This window comes from Nematostella vectensis, chromosome 7 (assembly GCF_932526225.1).
Source record: "Nematostella vectensis chromosome 7, jaNemVect1.1, whole genome shotgun sequence".
In the NCBI taxonomy this organism is placed as follows: domain Eukaryota; kingdom Metazoa; phylum Cnidaria; class Anthozoa; order Actiniaria; family Edwardsiidae; genus Nematostella; species Nematostella vectensis.
Window position 1 is genome coordinate 3,989,894 of NC_064040.1, and position 22,048 is coordinate 4,011,941.

The 22,048-nt window shown below is 43.9% G+C and overlaps 1 protein-coding gene across 1 annotated transcript; it reads right to left on the reverse strand.

Annotated features, from left to right (window-relative positions):
- Positions 1 to 154: 154 nt before the first annotated feature.
- Positions 155 to 21,379, reverse strand: LOC5514971 (papilin). The gene is made up of 20 exons (XM_048730352.1): positions 21,224 to 21,379; positions 20,663 to 20,720; positions 16,366 to 16,457; positions 13,902 to 13,959; positions 13,167 to 13,269; positions 12,884 to 13,014; positions 12,110 to 12,227; positions 11,442 to 11,522; positions 10,044 to 10,207; positions 9,461 to 9,602; positions 7,712 to 7,838; positions 7,264 to 7,474; positions 6,596 to 6,784; positions 6,124 to 6,303; positions 5,680 to 5,859; positions 5,270 to 5,423; positions 4,560 to 5,129; positions 2,219 to 2,458; positions 1,434 to 1,709; positions 155 to 678 (listed from the first exon to the last, which is right to left on the reverse strand). Exons 1-20 carry the CDS (start codon positions 21,226 to 21,228, stop codon positions 539 to 541), a joined length of 3,219 nt encoding a protein of 1,072 aa, XP_048586309.1. The 5' UTR covers positions 21,229 to 21,379; the 3' UTR covers positions 155 to 538.
- Positions 21,380 to 22,048: the final 669 nt, after the last annotated feature.

The following is a 22,048-nucleotide window of genomic DNA, read 5'->3' on the forward strand; positions in this document are numbered from 1 at the left end:
TAGGTTGGGCGAAATCTTAATCGCGCACGAACATGTTGTTTTCTGAAGCAATTTTTGATAAATTAGACCATTATTAACAGATCCCAAGCGGCCTCCTTAAGTTACATTAATAATAGTTAAAACTTCCTGGATGATGCGAGGAACGAATACATCATTATAAAACCGGTATATTTTACTTATTATGAAACCGAAATATTTTACCTACTAGCGGTACAAGATGTGCATTTTTAGATTAACCTGAATTACAGGACTGTGTTACAATAACTGATAACCGACGAACCACATTCTTCATTAAAAGTTCCTGTCACTTCCCAATAAAATATAAAATATTCCGTAGGTTTTTATCTCGAGAAACATTTCTTTACATTTTCAGCACATTATCTAAACAAGAGGTAGCAATGTAACTATATTTACTTATGGCGTTACGTGCCATATATGGTACCCTCCATATATGGTATGATCCATGTCAGTAAGCGTTGGTATTGTCTTTAGCGCGAGAACTCGCCCATGTGTAATGATGTTAGCCGCTGTCCATTGTCTAGGTGCCCCTACATGTCTTGCAGCACGCTTTTTGGTAAAAGGAATGCCGGCAATAGTTGACTCGCTTGACGATGCTACACTCTGCCACCGACTCGTCATCCTCGCAAACCTCCACCGTGGGGGCCAGGGACGGTTGGTCTGGAGAGAAAAACGGCTTTGTACTTTTTGACAAAACGATTCATATTTCTTAAAGGCATAACTACTTGAATTAGGGACATTTAGGACAGATTCGGGATTTGAATCAAACGCAGTATGGCAGCCATTTTATCGCTCGTCGGTGTTTTCTTTGTTCTTGACTTGAGTTCGCCGCTCAGACAAACAGAACAGTCAAACTATTCAGGGATATTGCTTTCTGTGAGTATATTTGCCAATCTTGCTTACTTAAGTTAGACTTGTTTTCTTCTTTCGAGATATTTTACATGATCTCTTTTCATTCCTATCAAGTTGGCAAAACAACAGCACGCAACCCGCGAGGGTGTAGGACAAAATAAAAGGAGCAAATCCTCACGCGCAGGTGGTGGTTACTACAAAAAAGCCAGATTCGGAATCGACATGGCGCGCGGGTAAAACCAGTGTCCCTCTCTTATCTTATGCTCCCTCCCTTCAAACTTATATTATTCATTGACAAAATCCAGTCGAAAATATTGCAGTAACTTCCCCAAATCAGCCGAAGAAAATGGATGCTTTCTTATGCTTTGTATATAGCTAGAGTGACAAAATGATCGCTGACAAAGGCTCTTCAACCATACACTACAATGTCAATTTGCGAAATTGAAATATGAAAACCCTTGGGGAAAATGTGGAAAAGGAGTTGAACACACCGTTTTTACACATAATCCTGAAATTTCCATATCTCATCTCCCCCAGAATGTAGAGTTTCACGTGGAACCTACCTCCTTTGACCTTGATCGTAACGAAGTCGGCTGCTCGGCCATAGTCGTGGATTGCCTGACATTCATACAGACCAGCATCCGAAGGCAATACACTCTTGATCGATATTTGTCCGGGGGAAATCGATATGCGTTCGTTGCCGTTTAATATGAGTTGACTGTCCTTGTACCAGCGGTTGAATGGCGTAGGCTTGCCGCTAAATTGACAGTATATCGTCAATGGTTCTCCGACGGAAACCTCGTGCTCGTCACGTGGTATCATGCTTACGGTCACGGGCACTGCAAAGAGAAGCACATGGTCATCGAGACAGCATCACGTGTTCATTGAGCCATCAACACGTGGTCATTTAGCAAGCAATTGCATGCACAAAATAGACCGACCAATGCTTAGGGGTTACATTGGTAAAAAGATAAAAATATAAGTATACTAATGGCATAATTTATCCATAATACGAACAAGCGTTAGCAAGTTAAATTTGAAGGTCCCTTATAGGGGTACATACCGGCAACCCTAAGATTTGTAGTCCTTGTTTAAAGAGGTCCCTTATAGGGATACATACCGATAACTCTAAGATTTGTAGTCCTTGTTGAAACAGGTCCCTTATAGGGGTACATACCGATAACCCTAAGATTTGTAGTCCTTGTTTGTAAAGGTCCCTTATAGGGGTACATACCGACAACCCTAAGATTTGCAGTTCTTGTTTGTAAAGGTCCCTTATAGGGGTACATACCGACGACCCTAAGATTTGAAGTTCTTGTTTGTAAAGGTCCCTTATAGGTATACATACCGACAACCCTAAGATTTGCAGTTCTTGTTTGTAAAGGTCCTTTGAAGTTCGTGGCATAACAGGAGTATGTTCCTTCGTCTTCGATCATCGCTTGTTCAATGCGTAGAGTTCCATCCTCTAATATCTCGTACCTAGGCCCCAGGCTACTAACGGGCAGCAAGCCTTTTTTCCAGCCCACGGAAGGCTCTGGGTTGCCTTCAGCTCGGCAGGTGAGAAGGACCTGGGACCGAACAAAGGTTGCTGAAATAAAAGGAGGTTTTTTTTTTAATATAGGTCAGTCAATCTACATAAAAGGGGCCAACATCGGACTAATTGCAACACAAGGTTTTTTACGGTTTCTTGCACAGAAAGTATAACTCTATAACATACTAAAAGTCTAAAAAAATCGGAGCACGCAAATTATTTTTGGTAAAATACACAGATTTTTTTGCTATCCTTGTCACCACGACTTTGATCTTTTCGTTTTCATAGATGACTATACGTGATGCAAACAGGTTCTCATACAAATAGTGCTTAGTGGCTCTCAATAATTGTAAAACAATAAAACAAGAAAGTAAATGGACACATTATACTTATAGTATCGTTTTTTTGTCAAAATAGTTTTTTTATGTTGGAACTTTTTATAATTTCTTTAAAATTAAGACACGATTGAGAGGGAATTAGTACACGATGACCCTTTGCATTGGCCGTAGGGCGAACACGCTAGATTGTCCATGCGGCAGGAGCACTAAACGTGCTACAGTCCTGGAGGTCTCTCAAGATCTGTTAAGGGTTCACCCTGTCGTTGACTTACACCTAGGCTCAGACTTCAGACCGCCTTTCTATCGCCTTTCCATTGGTTGACTTGATAGAATACTGGAACTTGGAACTGTGGAACAAGGCTGCTGCTAAAGTGCTAACAGCTGTTAACAGCTGCCTGTGCGCGGATGTAGGACAAGCTTCTTAAACAGTGCCTCCTTTCTTACCCGTATTCATGGAAAATGGTATCACAACCAAGAAGCGCATGGATAAAAATCAAAAAATAAAATAAGAAATATAAAAAAAACATTAAAACTTTTCCCTAGCAGCTCATTCATGGCCGTCATTCCCCACATCTTCGTGTAGATTTACATTTCGGCTAAGGTAGATGTCATGGGCTTCCATGCGGAATTATCGTTACCAATAGGAACGGTGATGCTAATCGTGTGGACAATTTTACCGCAGCTTTCCACATAAGCAATCATCTATTCGATTCTCCATCAGCTTCCGTGTCCATTGTGCCACAACCGCTTTCCCTCGGGTACTTGCTCAACATTTAAATAAAATTCTGCCACACTCATCATAGAGTCTAACAATGCTGGAGGAAAACTTCAGAGCTCAAAGGAGAAATGTTGTTCAAGTTCTTCTGGGGATGAGCAGCTAGAATTGAGCGATAAAACGACACCTGTAACATGTACGACATCATTGTCAATGGGCACTGCCGATTGCAAGGTTGTGCTATCTGCTTAGCAGATCTCTTTTTCGGTCACTTTAGGGGTACCAACAATATCTGCGCTGTCGGCCTAGGCACCCGTGCAGGTGTTTTTCAGTGTATGATCTTGCAAAAAAGGGCGCATCTTTCTTCAGACTGAGTCTGATAACACTGGGCTCCTGCATTTACACTTAAAATTATAACTGAAAGCAGGTTTGCGGAATGATAAAAATAAATTTGAGATCAATGCTATTAAAATCAAACAAACTCAAACTAATGATAATAATTACATCATGTGCTTGATTTTCCTTCTAAAGACCCGTAAAGATAGAAACCTGTGGGTTTTGCCCAAAATAGATGAGCTAAATCAGATAACTTTGATTTTTATCCAGATCGTGTAGAAATACACATATTTCTTATCATTTATAGTGGTATTTTCATGATCATGATTTTCATGATTTGGGATTCCTGTGGTTTTTCATACAAGCCTTGTATGTGGAAATTCGATGCAGTTTTTCGGGGTGTTTGCGTGCTCCGATGTTTTTAGACTTTTAGTATGTTATAAAGGGAGAGTTAATCAGTACAAAAACGTTGAAAAACCTTGTGTTGCAATTAGTCCGATACTATAAGCGTCAGCATTGTTAAGAAATAAAGTATCCAAAATGCAATTCGACGTGAATCATTAGGAATAATCTGAGTTTTGTAAGCACCACGCAAGTCTCTCCGCCACAATGTAAATTCTTCCAGTAAAACACGCTTGTTTCTCTAAAACTGCTTTCTTTACTCCCGGCCAGAAATAAAACTTTAGATACAATGTCAAGCTAAGGGGTCTTTAAGGGAATCGGCACATTTCAGGTTAGGAAAAGGTCTTAAATTCTGATAATGACTCACTGATGTCCCGCGGTCCCTCTACGATCCTCGCCGGCACGATTGGCTTCGGCTTCTCGGTCTGTAACGTCGCTCGCCTTGTCGGCTTCGCGGAGGTTACAGGGAAAGTCGTTGGTCGTATAGTCGTCGGGCGCGTCGTTGCCGGTCGTGTTGTGGTCGGGCGAGTCGTCGTCGGTCGTGTTGTGGTGGGGCGCTTCGTGGTTGGTCGTGTCGTTGTTGGTCTTATAGTTGTCGGCCTCTTCGTCGTTGGTCGTGTAGTCGTCGGGCGTGTCGTAGTAGGTCGTGTTGTGGTCGGGCGCGTCGTTGTCGGTTGCTTCGTGGTTGGTCGTGTCGTCGTCGGGCGCGTTGTTGTTGGTCTTGTAGTTGTTGGCCTCTTCGTCGTTGGTAGTGTAGTCGTCGGACGCTCTGTTGTCGGTTGCTCGGTTGTTGGTCGTTTGGTTGTCGGGCGTGTAGTTGTCGGCCTCTTTGTTGTCGGTCGGACGGTAGTCGGAAGTACTGTCTGCTGTCTAGTCGTGGTCGGGGCTCGGGTCTCAATGGCTTGGGTAAAGGGCTCCCATGTAGGTGGTGGTGCATCTACGTAAAGTGCAAATGAAAACGATAGTAAAGTAATGATAAAAACAAATCACATGCATACAATTCCTGAGCAGCACATCAAAGAATTTTGCTCAACCCTACCAACTGTCCCCTGCTTCTTCCTGGTCGCAGTGTCTTACCTGTTTCCTCCTGGTCGCAATATCGCACAAGGCACCGCTCCACGTCGTGTGGCTTGGTTTCCTGGTCGCACCACTTCTCTTCCGGGTCTTCTTTCGAATCCGCGAAACATTTTATCTGTCGTCTTTTCAAGCCAACTCCACACGATCTGGTGCACTGAAATGTAAAATAGGAATTGAAATTGTACATGTTTGGTATTTTAATAGCACAGATATTGCGAGATATGATCGAATGCACGTTGCTCTCTGTCAGTCTACAAACGCCTCTGGCAAAGTCCGCTGTATAAATGCCACAATTACAGCCTATTTCCTTCGGCGTTAAGCGCTCCCCTCTCTCTCCTCCTTCAATTCACCGCAATAGAAAACTGACACGGAGTGCTTGGTCCCGCAAAATTCTGCAGCTGTCAACTTACCGGTTGCCATGGGAATATGTACCAGCCCGCCTGACAAGGCCTAGTGGAGCACTTTTCGATTGATGGCATGGAGTGATTGCGATCACAAAGGTCACGTGGCACCACGCGCAGTATCTTCCCCTCGTCTTGTGCGCACACCACATTGCGCATCTTCATTCCCGTACCACAGGTAGCCGTGCACTGGGAATGAGTATATAATTAGAATCAAGTGACATTGAAAGTAAAGCATTATAGAAACGAAGGCAACACCTTGAATTATCATCCCACCCCTCTAGGGCTACATTTGCGTTCACTTACCCGGCTCCACTGAGACGCATACGACATGGGAGGGCAAATCCACCACCCGACCCCTCTAGAGTTAGTTAACATACCCGGCTCCACTGAGACGCATACCATATGGTAGGACAAATTACCTCCCCACCACTCTAGGGTAAGTTCACTTACCCGGCTCCACTGAGACGCGTGCCACATTGGAGGGCAGACTCGATCGCTAACACACTGCTTCTGGTTCTGCGGTCTCGTGCTGTTGTTACACAACGTGTCGGGGTACTTCTGGCTCTCATCTGTCACGCTCACGCAATACACCATCCGGGTACTGATGCCACGCCCACACTTGGGGTAACACTGAGAACAAATGACATGGTCAGAGCTATCAAACATTTGGACAAACATGTGATTAACGTCAAATTTGTTTGCTCCCTTATAGATCTTTAAGACACTCCTGGAGCATGGGCTACCTGTGTTCAACCTAAAAATAACCAGTATTTGAAGACGTTTACTCAAGACAAATGATACAGTTATACACTTCTCCTAGTGATGGCTTTACTTCATTGTATGACAAAGAGCAAAGCGCCAATTTCTTACCAGGAAGTTTTGATAGCTGAATACTATTTGTAAAACCCTTGGTGTAACATACCTCGCTCCATTGTGATGTCAGCCATTTTGTTGTGCATGGCCCCTCGTTGCATCTCTGCCGGTCAACAGGCCTCGCTCTGGAGTCACAGTAGTCGTCTCTGATTGGTGAAAGTGTTTCCCTATTGTCTTTTTCTACGCGCCGACAGACAACCTCGCGCGTGGCAAAACCCTCACCGCACGACACAGAACACTGCAGAGGTAAACAAGGCATCAGAACTTATCCCTATTGCCTTGGGTAAAAGATTGTCCCTGTTGTTTGGGTGTCCTGTGGTAACAAAATATCCCTTTTGTCTTGGGTGGCCTGTGTTAATAAAATACCCCATTTTTCTTGGGTGTCCTGTAGTAATGAAATATCCATATTGTCTTGGGTGTTCCGTGACAATAAAATGCCCCTATTGTCTTGGGTGTCCTGTGGTAATAAAATAGTCCTATTGTCTTGGGTATCCTGTGGTAATGCAATAGCCCTATTGTCTTGGGTGTCCTGTCGTAATAAAGTACCCTCTTGTCTTGGGTGGCGCGTGATAATGAAATGCCCCTATATTGTTGGGTTTTCTGTGGTAATAAGATACCCCTATTGTCTTGGATGGCCTGTGGTGTTAAAAGTGACACAAGTAGCAGGCCTTAACCCCAGAACAAGAATGAACTAATAACGCAATGTGCTAGACTTACCGTGCTCCACGCCCCTGTCGCCCAGACGGGGCAGTACCTCGTGAGCGTGCACAGCCTTGTGCCCGACGGTTTCGCTCCCACGCCTGTGCACTTGTCATCCGGGATCATTTGCGTGTCACCACCGCTGACCACCTGTTCGCAGTGCACGCGTCGCACTTGTTTGCCTTGACCGCACGTGGACGAGCATGCGCTCCACCCGCTGATGAACCACCTACAGGGAAAACCCAGGGGGGAAGGGTCAGGAGAGTTTTGCCTGTTATTAGTCACCAATGTAGGGAGGGGTCAGGGATTATTTTGCCTGTTATAAGTCACCGATGTAGGGAGGGGTCAGGAGTAGTTTTACCTGTTATAAGTAACCGATGTAGAGAGAGATCAAATATTTTACTGCCCGTATGCACGCAGAGTACTCTGATTACTGGGGAGGGCAGAGTGTGTACATTGGACTTACCGGGGAGGGCAGGGCGAGTCGTTGCATTGTCTTCTGGTTTGTGGCTTGCTTTTGTAATCACAGAAAATGTCATCCACGACCTTACCATCACGATCTCGCGCGCAGAACACGCGACGCACCTGGTAACCTAGCAATAAAAAAGACGATTTATCAACTACACAAGAAAACATACATCCAGTGTCCACTTGAATTAGGGGCCGATACATTTGCAATACCTTTCTTCTTTCGTTCTTCAGAACCTCACCGAGAACTTTTTCACGATATCAAAAGTTTATATTCATGTGCTGTTAAATACCAGACCTCAATTATCATTCGTAGATAATTATTTTAATACTGTTACAAATAAACTGTTGTTGTTTTAAACGAAAACGAGGAAAAACTAGACCATGAATCTACACATGCGTTGAATCATCAAATAGAGGTAAAAGAATAGGCTAAGGTTGCTAGCCCGTCGTACTATCTTCAGTGACGGTGCTTTCACACCACAGACTACACTTCCAGTGATAGTCATCATACCTGTCAACTCTCCCGCATTAGGCGGGAGTCTCAAGATTTTGGACCCCTTCTCCCGCTCTCCCGCGTTGAGCACCAAATCTCCCGCTTTTAAGCTTCCGAAAAATTATTCTATAGAAAATCGTCATTTTGCCCATTTTCTATTATAATATTAAAAGCAATAATTTCTTTGCATAGCGCAATTTATCTAACACCCTTGTGTGGTGATCTATGAGTGAATTTGTTCGCGAGAGCTTTCTATTATACCCACTCCTCCCCCCAAAAATTAATATACCCCTCCCAAAAAAGCCTTGAGATTTTCGGAGGTTGACAGGTATGAGTCATGATTGTAGACTGCACGGAGTAGCCTGTATCCCTGTGACGGGCTGTCAGGTGAGTATACCCAAATAGTTTTTCTTTTTTACAGAACTTTAGAAAAAACTGCACGTACAAAAAAAATACTTTCGAAATATGGAAAAAAAAGAAAAAAAATGAACAGAAAAATATAAATCAAACATGCGTTTTGTCTGAACTGAAAAAAAAAAAATAGACCATACATCCAGACGTGCGCTGAATCACCGTATGGCAGCTAAAGCTTTACGGCCAGGCTGGAGATTTCGGCCCCAGCACCGCTATCTAGCGAACTGTGTAACACACAGGTACCGAGGCACAAGCGCATTAATAGGGAGGCAATAACCAGGTTCCTAGCCCTTAAGACCGAAGTCTTATACGGTTACGCCACACACAGCTCGCTGTGACGTAGAGAGAAAAATATCGAGGTCTACCTAGGCGCCGTCAGTCCCTTGGGGACTCGTTTAGTCGCCTCGTTTAGAGGCGTGCATTACGCACGTACGCATGGTCTCTTTTGTTCAAGACATTACTGAAGAATACAACGCAATTAACAAAATAATCATAATCGAAGAACAAATGATAGAATACAACGTTCTTTTTTTTCTTTTAACCCAAGAAAAAAAATATATCTGCCTCCGCATACATCTGAAGATAGGACCGCAACCACGGATCGTATCGCCTAACATGCTCATAGGCAGAATACACTAATAAAAGGGAGTGATTTACTGCATTTTGGGCGATTTAAATATCATTAACACAATATGGTCACATGCAAGAATGTGTATGTTATGTGTGTAATGTCTATAATGTGTTAATATAAATAATTGATGAAATATGTATGCAATTTGTGTATAATGTGTGTAATCTATATAATATAAAAAGCGCGCTTAGGATTAAATAACGTACCTCCTGCACACGATGCCGTGCAAGCCGAGAAACCGTCCATCTTCCACGAATACTTTGCCTTCTTGGGTAACACCACCACGCTCTTAGGCAGCGAGAATTCGTACTCTATCCCAGGGTTAGGCTCGTCAGCCGTCAGTAAGCCCTGTGAATAACAAAAAGAATTAACACAATAATTCGTACTCTATCCTGGGCTTCTCTGGCGTCATTAGAGCTTGTCCATAAAAGAATGCTTAACAAACAAGGGAAAGGAAGTCGTTTCCAGGAGATTTACAATGAGTACATGGGTCATTATGAAAAAAACCGAAGAAGCCTAGTCTGTGAGCCGGCAAAGCCAAACCCCCCCCCCCCCCCCCCCACTCACTCACCCCAGACGATTTTTGGGATGTTTCATGAAACTGCGCTTTTCGTTTACCCTAGGGTGCTTTTTATGGGTAAGAATACAAACACATACACAAGCGGCGTCTATTATAAACTATTACATCTATGAGCATGCGCAGCTGATGACCTTACCCCTTTAATAAACTGTACAAAAATGCTAATGAGTAAGGAAATTTGAAGACGAGAGAAAAAAGTCGGAACTCACCACAACATGGACTTGTTCGGTAGTAGGGCCGAGCGCGCTGATCACTTCTTTGCCCGCTTCAGTCCTCTCGTATCTGAACAGAGTCCCGGCAAATTTGTAGGTGCGGGGATTGGTGACTACGTAATTTCCATTGAAGAAAAATTTACCTTTGGAATCTGCCATTGCTGAAATAAAATAAAAACTTTATTGGGAGAAGTTTTAGAAACAAAGCGTATATAAATAAAAGTGAAAATAGTGAAAATTTTGAAAATAGCATTATGGATTTGTCACTAAGGGAGGGGTCCCACTAAATGTGCCAAAGCAAAAAAGAGGAAAAGACGGAAGAAACGCATTGATGTGTACACCACCTAGCTATGAAGTGCACGGATGGTCCGTGTATATACACCTAGGTATAAAGTGCCAGGATGGTCCGTGAAATTTATAAAGTGCACGGATGGTCCGTGTATCTACACGTTTCTATAAAGTGCACGTATGGTCCGTGTATATAAAGTGCACGGATGGTCCGTGTATGTACACTTACCTATATAATGCACGGATGGTCCGTGTATGTACACCTAGCTATAAAGTGGCCGGATGGTCCGTGTATATAAAGTGCACGGATGGTCAGTGTATGTACACGTACCTATAAAGTGCACGAATGGTCCGTGTATATAAAGTGCACGGATGGTCCGTGTTTGTACACCTACCTATAAAGTACACGGATGGTCCGTGTATGTACACCTACCTATAAAGTGCACGGATGGTCCGTGTATGTACACCTACCTATAAAGTACACGGATGGTCAGTGTATGTACATCTACCTATAAAGTGCACGGATGGTCTGTGTATATAAAGTGCCCGGATGGTCCGTGTATGTACACCTACCTATAAAGTACACGGATGGTCCGTGTATGTACACCTACCTATAAAGTACAAAGATGGTCAGTGTATGTACATCTACCTATAAAGTGTACGGATGGTCTGTGTATATAAAGTGCCCGGATGGTCCGTGTATGTACACCTACCTATAAAGTACACGGATGGTCCGTGTATGTACACCTACCTATAAAGTGTACGGAGAGTACTTGTATGTACACCTACCTATAAAGTACACGGATGGTCAGTGTATGTACATCTACCTATAAATTGCACGGATGGTCTGTGTATATAAAATGCCCGGATGGTCAGTGTATGTACATCTACCTATAAAGTACACGGATGGTCCGTGTATGTACACCTACCTATAAAGTGTACGGATGGTCCGTGTATGTACACCTACCTATAAAGTGTACGGATGGTTCGTGTATGTACACCTACCCATAAAGTATACGGATGGTCCGTGTATGTACACCTACCTATAAAGTGCACGGATGGACCGTGTATATAAAGTGCACGGATAGTCCGTGTATGTACACCTACCTATAAAGTGTACGGATGGTTTTATCTCTTCGATTCTGAGGTTCGTCGCCCCAGGAGGGATTACGAGAAATTCTTTGTAACCTGAAAAAGATTGCCGAATGTTAGAAATATAAAGGAGCAGTTTCTTCTCCATTTGCTGCTTTGGCAAATACGCAGTCATACAGATAAAAAGGTGATGTCGTACTAACGATAAACATGTACCATCCCGTATAAAAGACATTTTGACTGAATTTTAATTCTAAATATGCATACTTTTTCAGGGTGTACTTTACAGTCGCTCACTTTTGAGCAACATCGTCTTAAAAGTCATAAATGTATATATGTTATTTACCAGCTGGGAGGTCCGTATCGTGAAATACCGTGACCGAGGTCTTGAAAATGCTGACCGAGGCCGAAGGCCGGATCGTAGGATACCGGACCTCACGAGAGCCAATCAGAGCGCGCGATTTGATGGATACCGGACCCCGAAAAATGATAATAATCGTTATTTTATAGGGTGAAAATGGAAAAAAAAGAATAAGAGAAGATGACCAGAACAGAACATGACATGAAAAATAATAACTAGGGCGATAGAATAGTAATAAGATGTGATTGAAGAGGACCCTTGATTGACCGAGCAAGCTGTAGTTTTTCTTGATAAAATTCAAGGAATATTATCGATAAATCACCTTCACCACTGTCGTAATAAGACCCTCTCACTGTGCGGCAGTTCTCGCCATTTCCGTTACACACTCGGCATTTGTCTTCCTTGGCTTTCGAGTTAAGGATCAAATCACAACCCAGAGACTAAATGAAATAGCATCAAACGCAAACCATTAGAACAAATCAAACACAGAGATGGCTGGCGCTCCATATATGAGTCTCGCCTCCAAAACTTTGAGCATGCCTTTTCCCTAGTCTTATATTCACTTATTAACTACCTTGCATTCGCCGTTAACCCAGATATCATTTCACCCTTTAATTCACCTATTACCCCCTTTGCATTAGCCGTTGACGCAGATATTCCCCCCCCTTGTATTCACCTATTACCCACCTTGCATTAGCCGTTGACGGAGATATTCTTTCCCCCCCCCCCGTGTATTCACCTATTACCCACCTTGCATTCGCCGTTGACGCAGATATCCCCCCCCCTTGTATTAACCTGTTACCCACTTTGCATTCGCCGTTAACGCAGATATTCTTTCCCCCCTTGTATTCACCTATTACCCACCTTGCATTCGCCGTTGACGCAAATATCCTCCCCCCTTGTATTCACCTATTACCCACATTGCATTCGCCGTTGACGCAGATATCCTTCTCCACCTTGTATTCACCTGTTACCCACCTTGCATTCGCCGTTGACGCAGATATTCTACCCCCCCCCTTGTGTTCACCTATTACCCACATTGCATTAGCCGTTGACGCAAATATCCTATCCCAACTTGTATTCACCTATTACCCACCTTGCATTCGCCGTTGACGCAGATATCGTACGAGTCCTGCCCGCACCTTGTGCCGTCCACGACTTTCTCGCCCCATTTATAATAGAAGTATTCGCCTTTGGGCATACAATTCAGTCCGCATCTATCCACGCCTGTTAGGACAAGAAATTTGGGGTTAGCCTGTAGTGCCATTTGAGGGGAGGACTGGGAGTTATTAATTTATTAGGCAAGCATGTCCATCCCGCCTGAGATACTCGGGTGGTGGCCTTCGAATGCGGGACTGGAGGTTCTGTCTGCTTGTTACCTGGTATATAGGGGACCCATTTGTACTTCCGGCCGTCTAAGGTCCTATTATTGAACTCCGCGCATTGCTCGTACCGGAAATTTCCAGAACCCTCCGGGCAATCCTGTGAAAAGAGAATGTCACGATGTCACTTGAACTAGGTAAACATACCACTTCGACTTCTTCCCTCCCCTTCAACCGAACGCGCCCTTTCTGAGGCAATGCACCCCTATTTCCTCCCCTTCAACCGAACGCGCCCTTTCTGAGGCAATGCACCCCTATTTCCTCCCCTTCAACCGAACGCGCCCTTTCTGAGGCAATGCACCCCTATTTCCTCCCCTCCAACCGAACGCGCCCTTACTGAGGCAATGCACCCCTATTTCCTCCTCTTCAACCGAACGCGCTCTTTCTGAGGGACGGTGGACAAGTACTGGATTATGGATAAAGGATGTTGCGAAGCCTTTTTTTCGTAACATAAATAAACAGGCTCTACAGGCATCCCAGGAAGCTGTTCCCAGGCCCTTCGGACTGACATATAAAATAAATAAATATACGGGAGTTTACATTACGCTTTAAATTTCAAGAGACTCTTATCGATACATGCATTTTCGACGCTTGTTATGGAGCCATTTCAACATTAGTGCACTGTTTCAATACACGGTATCATTACAAGGCATTAAGTGTAAGGCATCATTATACTGCCTTAATGCACGGCATCATTACACGGCACGTGACACGCCTTGTCATTTCACTCACCTGTATGTTACAGGTTCTGTAATTGAACTCTTCTGGACATGTTTTCCCGCCACTATCCCTGAATAAGAAAGAAAGAAATCACCACCTCGAAATACTGAGTTAGAATTCTTTCTGCAACCAAGTATCCATGTATTCCACGTAAGTAAACGTTTGACACGTTATACCCAGACATACTCGATTCTAATAGGATAAAAACAACTCACGTGACATCCTTACATGATCCAGTCATACTCACTTCCGATAGGCCAAATTTACTCACGTGACATCCAGATATACTCGCTTCCGATAGGACAATAACTACTCACGTGACATCCAGATACTCGCTTCCGATAGGACAAAAACTACTCACGTGATATCCAGACATACTCGCTTCCGATAGGAAAAAAAACTACTCACGTGATATCTAGACATACCCGCTTCCGATAGGACAAAAACTACTCACGTGATATCCAGACATACTCGCTTCTGATAGGACAAAACTACTAACGTGATATCCAGACATACTCGCTTCCGATAGGACAAAAACTACTCACGTGATATCCAGACATACTCGCTTCCGATAGGAGAAAATATACTCACGTGACATCCAAACATACTCGCTTCCGATAGAAGAAAGACTACTCACGTGATATCCAGACATACTCGCTTCCGATAGGACAAAAACTACTCACGTGATATCCAGACATACTCGCTTCCGATAGGACAAAAACTACTCACGTGATATCCAGACATACTCGCTTCCGATAGGACAAAAACTACTCACGTGATATCCAGACATACTCGCTTCTAATAGGACAAAAACTACTCACGTGATATCCAGACATACTCGCTTCTGATAGGACAAAAACTACTCACGTGATATCCAGACATACTCGCTTCTGATAGGACAAAAACTACTCACGTGATATCCAGACATACTCGCTTCCGATAGGACAAAAACTACTCACGTGATATCCAGACATACTCGCTTCCGATAGGACAAAAACTACTCACGTGATATCCAGACATACTCGCTTCTAATAGGACAAAAACTACTCACGTGATATCCAGACATACTCGCTTCTGATAGGACAAAAACTACTCACGTGATATCCAGACATACTCGCTTCTGATAGGACAAAAACTACTCACGTGATATCCAGACATACTCGCTTCTGATAGGACAAAAACTACTCACGTGATATCTAGACATACCCGCTTCCGATAGGACAAAAACTACTCACGTGATATCCAGACATACTCGCTTCTGATAGGACAAAACTACTAACGTGATATCCAGACATACTCGCTTCCGATAGGACAAAAACTACTCACGTGATATCCAGACATACTCGCTTCCGATAGGAGAAAATATACTCACGTGACATCCAGACATACTCGCTTCCGATAGAAGAAAGACTACTCACGTGATATCCAGACATACTCGCTTCCGATAGGACAAAAACTACTCACGTGATATCTATACATACTCGCTTCCGATAGGACAAAAACTACTCACGTGATATCCAGACATACTCGCTTCCGATAGGACAAAAACTACTCACGTGATATCCAGACATACTCGCTTCCGATAGGACAAAAACTACTCACGTGATATCCAGACATACTCGCTTCTGATAGGACAAAAACTACTCACGTGATATCCAGACATACTCGCTTCTAATAGGACAAAAACTACTCACGTGATATCCAGACATACTCGCTTCTGATAGGACAAAAACTACTCACGTGATATCCAGACATACTCGCTTCCGATAGGACAAAAACTACTCACGTGATATCCAGACATACTCGCTTCCGATAGGACAAAAACTACTCACGTGATATCCAGACATACTCGCTTCTGATAGGACAAAAACTACTCACGTGATATCCAGACATACTCGCTTCTAATAGGACAAAAACTACTCACGTGATATCCAGACATACTCGCTTCTGATAGGACAAAAACTACTCACGTGATATCCAGACATACTCGCTTCTGATAGGACAAAAACTACTCACGTGATATCCAGACATACTCGCTTCTAATAGGACAAAAACTACTCACGTGATATCCAGACATACTCGCTTCTGATAGGACAAAAACTACTCACGTGATATCCAGACATACTCGCTTCTGATAGGACAAAAACTACTCACGTGATATCCAGACATACTCGCTTCTAATAGGACAAAAACTACTCACGTGATATCCAGACATACTCGCTTCTGATAGGACAAAAACTACTCACGTGATATCCAGACATACTCGCTTCCAATAGGACAAAAACTACTCACGTGATATCCAGACATACTCGCTTCCGATAGGACAAAAACTACTCACGTGATATCCAGACATAATCGCTTCCAATAGGACAAAAACTACTCACGTGATATCCAGACATACTCGCTTCCGATAGGACAAAAACTACTCTTGTGATATCCAGACATACTCGCTTCTGATAGGACAAAAACTACTCACGTGATATCCAGACATACTCGCTTCTGATAGGACACTCCGACTCCACATGTCCGAGAGCATGGTGACCACTCGCTCCACTGCTTCGTGGAGTCCTGGAAACGAGAACAATGCGTCAGATTATGATAAAACAAGAGCTGGCGAAACAATGATGATGATGTTGCTGATGACGATGATGATGATGATGATGTTAATAATGATGATGATGAAGGTGATGATGATATGTTATGCGTATTTCAGGTAGTACGCCATACGATTTACATACATGACAAATACACAATTTGGTTATCTACAGTCATTACATTTTCTCGGATGCATATGTTTTTACGCGGAGCAGCTGATTCTTTTCGCTGATCAATTAGCTATTTTTAAATGGATATTTCAGATATTTCCGCCCCTTTAGCCCTGACAGCTTATTCCCGTCCCTTTAGCCCTGACAGCTTATTCCCGTCCCTTTAGCCCTGACAGCTTATTCCCGCCCCTTTAGCCCTGACAGCTTATTCCCGTCCCTTTAGCTCTGACAGCTTATTCCCGTCCCTTTAGCCTTGACAGCTTATTCCCGCCCCTTTAGCCCTGACAGCTTATTCCCGTCCCTTTAGCCCTGACAGCTTATTCCCGTCCCTTTAGCCCTGACAGCTTATTCCCGCCCCTTTAGCCCTGACAGCTTATTCCCGTCCCTTTAGCCCTGACAGCTTATTCCCGCCCCTTTAGCCCTGACAGCTTATTCCCGCCCCTTTAGCCCTGACAGCTTATTCCCGCCCCTTTAGCCCTGACAGCTTATTCCCGTCCCTTTAGCCCTGACAGCTTATTCCCGCCCCTTTAGCCCTGACAGCTTATTCCCGTCCCTTTAGCCCTGACAGCTTATTCCCGTCCCTTTAGCCTTGACAGCTTATTCCCGCCTCTTTAGCCCTGACAGCTTATTCCCGTCCCTTTATCCCTGACAGCTTATTCCCGTCCCTTTAGCCCTGACAGCTTATTCCCGTCCCTTTAGCCCTGACAGCTTATTCCCGTCCTTTTAGCCTTGACAGCTTATTCCCGCCCCTTTAGCCCTGACAGCTTATTCCCGTCCCTTTAGCCCTGACAGCTTATTCCCGTCTCTTCAGCCCTGACAGCTTATTCCCGTCCCTTTAGCCCTGACAGCTTATTCCCGTCCCTTTAGCCCTGACAGCTTATTCCCGTCCCTTTAGCCCTGACAGCTTATTCCCGTCCCTTTAGCCCTGACAGCTTATTCCCGTCCCTTTAGCCCTGACAGCTTATTCCCGCCCCTTTAGCCCTGACAGCTTATTCCCGTCCCTTTAGCCCTGACAGCTTATTCCCGTCCCTTTAGCCCTGACAGCTTATTCCCGTCCCTTTAGCCCTGACAGCTTATTCCCGCCCCTTTAGCCCTGACAGCTTATTCCCGTCCCTTTATCCCTGACAGCTTATTCCCGCCTCTTTAGCCCTGACAGCTTATTCCCGTCCCTTTAGCCCTGACAGCTTATTCCTGTCCCTTTAGCCCTGACAGCTTATTCCCGCCCCTTTAGCCCTGACAGCTTATTCCCGTCCCTTTAGCCCTGACAGCTTATTCCCGTCCCTTTAGCCTTGACAGCTTATTCCCGCCTCTTTAGCCCTGACAGCTTATTCCCGTCCCTTTATCCCTGACAGCTTATTCCCGTCCCTTTAGCCCTGACAGCTTATTCCCGTCCCTTTAGCCCTGACAGCTTATTCCCGTCCCTTTAGCCTTGACAGCTTATTCCCGCCTCTTTAGCCCTGACAGCTTATTCCCGTCCCTTTAGCCCTGACAGCTTATTCCCGTCCCTTCAGCCCTGACAGCTTATTCCCGTCCCTTCAGCCCTGACAGCTTATTCCCGTCCCTTTAGCCCTGACAGCTTATTCCCGTCCCTTTAGCCCTGACAGCTTATTCCCGTCCCTTTAGCCCTGACAGCTTATTCCCGTCCCTTTAGCCCTGACAGCTTATTCCCGCCCCTTTAGCCCTGACAGCTTATTCCCGTCCCTTTATCCCTGACAGCTTATTCCCGCCTCTTTAGCCCTGACAGCTTATTCCCGTCCCTTTAGCCCTGACAGCTTATTCCTGTCCCTTTAGCCCTGACAGCTTATTCCCGCCCCTTTAGCCCTGACAGCTTATTCCCGTCCCTTTAGCCCTGACAGCTTATTCCCGTCCCTTTAGCCCTGACAGCTTATTCCCGTCCCTTTAGCCCTGACAGCTTATTCCCGCCCCTTTAGCCCTGACAGCTTATTCCCGTCCCTTTAGCCCTGACAGCTTATTCCCGTCCCTTTAGCCCTGACAGCTTATTCCCGTCCCTTTAGCCCTGACAGCCTATTTCTGACGGGTTTTTTTCACTTGAGTGAATCAGACGTTCGTTTGTGAATACCTTTTCCGAATCATGAAAATTCACTTGGGAAAATTCTCCCTAGTTCATAGGTTATCAAGCACCTTTGTTCAAAAGTCATCCCTCGCGAAGGTATGTGACCTATTTCCCAGATCAATTACTCGACCTAATACCTGCTAAATACTGTTTAGCTATCAAAGAATGATCTCCGTTTCTGATAGGATTACACGTTTTTTCACGCAAAGAACATCGTGTTTGTCAAACAGCCTCTGTCAGTCGCCAATTTCTTATCCCAGCAAAATAGCAAGCGTGAAAAAGCATCCATTTCCATCGGCTGATTTGGGGTATCCAATGCGATATTTTTGATTGAATTTGTTAAATAAAGTGTTAAACTTTGTTTTAAGATAGTTATTTCGAGATTTTAAAACATTATATCGCTTCAATATTGAATGAAAACAATAACAAATGTGTTGCTCACTTCAATCTGTGGCCTTGGGGCCTTGGGACACGCGCTAGGTCCTCCCCCCCCTCCCCCCCTGCCCCCGCTGGAGATTTCATCCAGCCTCGCGATCTACGCAAGACGAGACCAAAAAAGTATCCATTGCCCACGGCTAATTCAAGCGAGTTACTGACAATCTAAATATTGTTAATAAAGCATAAACCTCGGATGGTTATTTCGATGTTTCTAGTGGATTTGTAATTTTATTATTAAGCACGAATTGCTGAGAACCAATCAGACAGGCTTGGAAACACAACGTTAAACAATTAAATATTCAAAGATTTCGGTAAAATCTGTATTTCAATTTTTGCGGTGTAATTTTGACCACACTTTAAGCATCTCATCCTCAGCTACTAAAAAAGTCCATCCATACATAACCACTCCAATCCCCACACAGAAGCGGCAATCACGCCATCCACACGTCACGCACTAGTAACGTTACGTACTATTATGTGATTTGGGATGGTCCATGTAAATGGTCACGTGATCAAGGACAGGCAAAAGGTGTCATTTCCTGCATTAATTAATTAAAAATTAATTAAATTAAAAATTAATTAATTAATTAAAAAACAGACACTTTCTTCCCTTGAACTCCCTGGTTCTGAATCATTTCATTATATCAGCGCGACATGAGGAAGGGCGGCTACCACACAACCACATTAGAGAATAGGCACAAGAAATTTCACCTCCCCCCTTTCCCCCTTGTCTTTCGTATTGCTGGTATAAGCGTATAGGAACAAGGGTTATCTAAAAGGTCATTTTTGTTTGTTTTTAATAAAGCTATTGTTGATCAAATTTGAAACACACGGACGGTCCTGAACAGGAAATGCCGCTTTATCAACAAACTCGCAATGGCCTGCCGGAAAGCCTCCAAATTTGGTTTCTTAAATACCGCGGTCTCTCTGAATTAGTAGCCGTGAACCAGACATACCCAGTATATGTTGTCTAGGAATGCATAAAATGAAGAGCTTGCAGTTTGAAACGTAAGATATCGGCCAATTGGTCAAATCCCTTTATCCACAGGGGGGCCGCGAATACGCGCCGTTTTTCAGTACCACATACTTACTGTTGTTAGCATTCCGATACAAATAAAGTCTTCTCGAAATACCCATATCAAGGAGTAGGTAAAAAGGAAAGCATTGTAATTTGATTTCTAAAACTTACTTTTTGAAATTGTAAGAATTTGAAATTTGTTTAAAAAATGTCAAATGCTTGTCATTGCAGCGGTAGCGGCGGCACCCTTTAATTTGAACTCTTTGGCAAAAGAACCGCATTAGATTATCCATGAAAAATAAATTCCTATATTGCTTGACTGACTGAGCTCTCTGGGTGGTAAAGGCAACTTTTGCGCAGTTCTATGTTATGCAACTACGGTATAATCTAGTTGTGTGACCCTCTTGAACATGTGCACGCAGTAGCACGCGAAACTCAAAATACTATCTCTCTTTATCTATCTCAAAAAACTGCTTACCTGAGATTGTACTCCACCGCATAACGCTAGTACGCAGAGTAGAAAAAGCGAACCAGCCCTAGAAGGGGACAGAGGAGTTATTGCACGCTCTTTCTGTTGAAACGCTCATAAAATCATCACCAACTCGTCAACACTGACGCGCGATGCGAGGAGAGGAACGCAAAACTACAAACAATAGGTTTCGGTGGTTCACATCCACGATTAATCGCTCGCTCTACAGCGATATCATGAAAATTTAAAAGTTAGTGATTGAGTGAAAATCGCTGATGTTTGAGTATGTTATGATTCCATATTAAACTCAAATGAGGTTTTAATCCGACTCAAATGAGTTGTTGTCGTTGAAATGGGTCATTTTGTAGTGACAGTAGTCAGGAATATCAACACGAAACGATAATAACATCACTGTTTCCCAATAAGCAACTTTTCAAAGTCGACACGCCTGAAATGATACCCGATAAAAATCTCCAAGTTAAACCCAGACATGACGGACGACCGTGTTAAACCATCAGGACTCCACCAGACGTCTACAGAGCGAGGCTTGCAAGAATACTTAGCACATACCTCATGTTTGGGAGCCTGAGTCGATTCAAGGTGCTTTGCTATCGCGTTTGACCCGTGGCAGTCTCTCTATACTACAGCTTGTGGTGAGATACGGCGCTATATAACACAGGGGAGACGGAGCCGGCTCGGATATTCACATCTCAGCCATGCAGTATCCGATGACAGATTATCCTAACCACCTTCCGGTTGTCAGTTAAACTTTGTGCCAAACTCTCGCGTTTGTAAAGTCTATTTTGATTCTTTGCCAGAATGTTAAGCCAACTGTAAAACCAGAAAGCTCTCGCAAATAAAACAAAAATAAATATTTGTTTTAATGATTTGATTATTGTACAAGTGTCATAACTTTGTTTCGTATAAAGGGCTGTTTAAGGGGAAAAATGCATTGTTAATTTGTAGTATTTTAACACTCAGTCTTACTGGTTTGATCTCCTTAAGTAAGATTCGCCCTGTTGACCCGAGCTTTTCCCACTTGGGCCAAACGTGAGGTATTTACAAGATGGCGGAATTCGTGCTCACAGGACACGAAATACCCGTGCGGTAGCGTTAACGGGGCTAAATAGCCAAGGAATGTTGGTGATGCCATGTGGTGTTAAAATTGTCCCCGCCCAGGGGCACGAGTCCAGGCAAGGGGTGCAAATGGGTTTTGCGGACGCGAATAAACGACTATGGTATCCCTGGTGTTGAGCATGCCACCCCACCCATCCATTCTAAGGCAGAAAAGTAGTCATTGACAGCACACGAGTCGGGATTTCACGCATGTAGTAGGATGTCACGCATGCTAATGTCAACACGGGTATTTGAATATATTTTTTAATCAATCGTTTC

Bases quoted from the DNA above. Each gene is read 5' to 3' on its own strand.
- LOC5514971 (XM_048730352.1), bottom strand. The intron at 13,960-16,365 runs GTGAGTAGTTTT...TTTCTTATTCAG, and splicing joins CGAGTATGTCTGGATATCAC to GGATAGTGGCGGGAAAACAT. The intron at 679-1,433 runs GTAGGTTCCACG...TTTTCTCTCCAG, and splicing joins TACGATCAAGGTCAAAGGAG to ACCAACCGTCCCTGGCCCCC.